This window comes from Nestor notabilis, unplaced genomic scaffold (genome assembly GCF_000696875.1).
Source record: "Nestor notabilis isolate BGI_N333 unplaced genomic scaffold, ASM69687v1 scaffold25007, whole genome shotgun sequence".
In the NCBI taxonomy this organism is placed as follows: Eukaryota; Metazoa; Chordata; class Aves; order Psittaciformes; family Psittacidae; genus Nestor; species Nestor notabilis.
The window spans coordinates 4,177-6,146 of NW_009935555.1; the positions used below are offsets into that span (position 1 = coordinate 4,177).

The following is a 1,970-nucleotide window of genomic DNA, read 5'->3' on the forward strand; positions in this document are numbered from 1 at the left end:
GGGAGAGAGAAGAAGGGGTTTGGGAATCAACGAGCCTCGTGGCGGCAGAAGCAGCCCCGCGGCATGAAACCGTTCCCACATCCCAAACTGAGTGTATGGGAAGATGAGGCGGGGGGAGGGGCCCAACCTGGCAGTGGCCAGAAGGAAGTGCCAAAAGCGAGGCAATGTAGAGGTTTTATTTCCTTCAGGCTTCCAACTCCCAGAAAAGGGGGCACCCCCACGTCCTCAGGCACAAACACTGCACTCCCGTTGGGATGATAAACCCTCACCCTCCTGCACAGGGGCCCATTTTACCCTACGAGGGGGCATGAAACCATAGAATTCCAGCCTGGTTTGGGCTCGAAGGGACCTTAAAGCTCCTCCAGCTCCAACCCCTGCCCCGGGCAGGGACACCTTCCACTAGAGCAGGTTGCTCCAAGCCCCTGTGTCCAACTTGGCCTTGAACACTGCCAGGGATGGGGCAGCCACAGCTTCTCTGGGCACCCTGTGCCAGCGCCTCAGCACCCTCCCAGGGAAGAGCTTCTGCCTCAGAGCTCATCTCAGTCTCCCCTCTGGCAGATTAAAGCCACTCCCCTGGTCCTATCTCTCCATGCCTTGAGAAAGCCTCTCCCCAGGTTTCTTGGAGCCCCTTTGGAAGCTGCTCTAAGGTCTCCCAGCCTGTGTTTGTGCTGGAGACTGCCCTGACCCAGGGGCAGGACCTTGCCCTTGGCCTCGTTGAACCTCATGAGGTTCTCAGTGGCCTCCACCAGCGCCAAACCAGCGCCATGGAAACCCATCAGCTCCAGTCCCAGCCTCCCAACTTCCCAACCCCTGTTTCAAAGGGCCCTTGGCCTTTTTAGCACGGGGTTTTGTTGTCTAAAGGCTTTACCTCTGCTCCCTTCTGCAGCAGCAGCTCGACGCAGTCGGCATCAGCCACCATGCAGGCGCAGTGCAGCGGCTTCAGCGTCCCGTGCATGCAGTTCACATCTGCACCCTGCAGGAGCACAGCAGACCCCAGCTGGGCTCAGCAAACCTGCCCAGCCCAACCCTTCCCACCCAAACAGCAGCTCAGGCATCTCCAGCCCCACCATCAGAGGGGGGTTATGAACAGAGAAGTGTCCTTAACGCTCCCTGTGGTTTGGTTCAGGGCTTGCACTGAGCTCCCCCAGGGGCAGAAGCTCTCGACAGCCTCTGGCATTGCTCCAGGCCTTGCTTTTAGTTAACTCGTCGGCACTAAACGATGCCCGAGGGCTGCAGGAGGCTGGTGTGAGCCATGGAGCTGGTTATTCCAACTCTCTGCTCCAAGAGGATGAGGAATGTGGCCGGTATGAGTCTGGATGGGCACAGAGCAGGGGGCTGGAAAGGGAAGCGGGGTCTCTGCCTCACCAACAGTGGTTCAGAAGCCACCAGTGAGGCTCTGGGAGCATCGCTGGTGGGACACAGCCCTGAGCTGAGCCCGGGGGCTCGGTGGCTTTCAAAGGGTGTCTCCAAGGAGGTTTATGATGCTCGGCAGAGGCCTCATCACCCAAAATAGCTCAGCAGCTGCCCAGAGTCATCAGGCTCAGCCAGGGCTCTCCAGTGCCCATAGGAGTGACCTATGGGATCGTGGAATCATCATGCAATAGTTTGGGTTGGGAGGGACCTTAAAGCTCATCTAGTCCAACCCCCCTGCAGTGAGCAGGGACATCTTCAACTAGATCAGGTTGCTCAGAACCCCGTCCAGCCTGGCCTTGGATATGTCCAGGGATGGGGCAGCCACCAGCCCTCTGGGCAGCCTGTGCCAGGGTTTTACCACCCTCATTGTGAGCAATCTCTTCCTCACATCCAGCCTCAATCTCCTCTTTCAGTTTAAACCCACCAGCCCTCGTCCTGTCCCTACAGGCCCTGCTGGAAAGTCTCTCCCCATCTTTCTTATGGGCCCCTTTTAAGCACTGAACGGCCACAACAAGGTCTCCCCTTTAGGATCCTTCTCTTCTCCAGCTGCCCCAGCC

General features: G+C 58.3%; 1 protein-coding gene across 1 annotated transcript in view; it reads right to left on the reverse strand.

Annotated features, from left to right (window-relative positions):
- Positions 1-980, reverse strand: part of ASB8 (ankyrin repeat and SOCS box containing 8) — a 1,799-nt gene extending 819 nt beyond the window's left edge. The window contains exon 1 of the mRNA XM_010017906.1: positions 869-980. Coding sequence (XP_010016208.1) covers positions 869-955 — 87 coding nt within the window. The 5' untranslated portion in view covers positions 956-980. The remainder of the gene's footprint in view (positions 1-868) is intronic.
- Between the last annotated feature and the right edge of the window lie 990 nt (positions 981-1,970).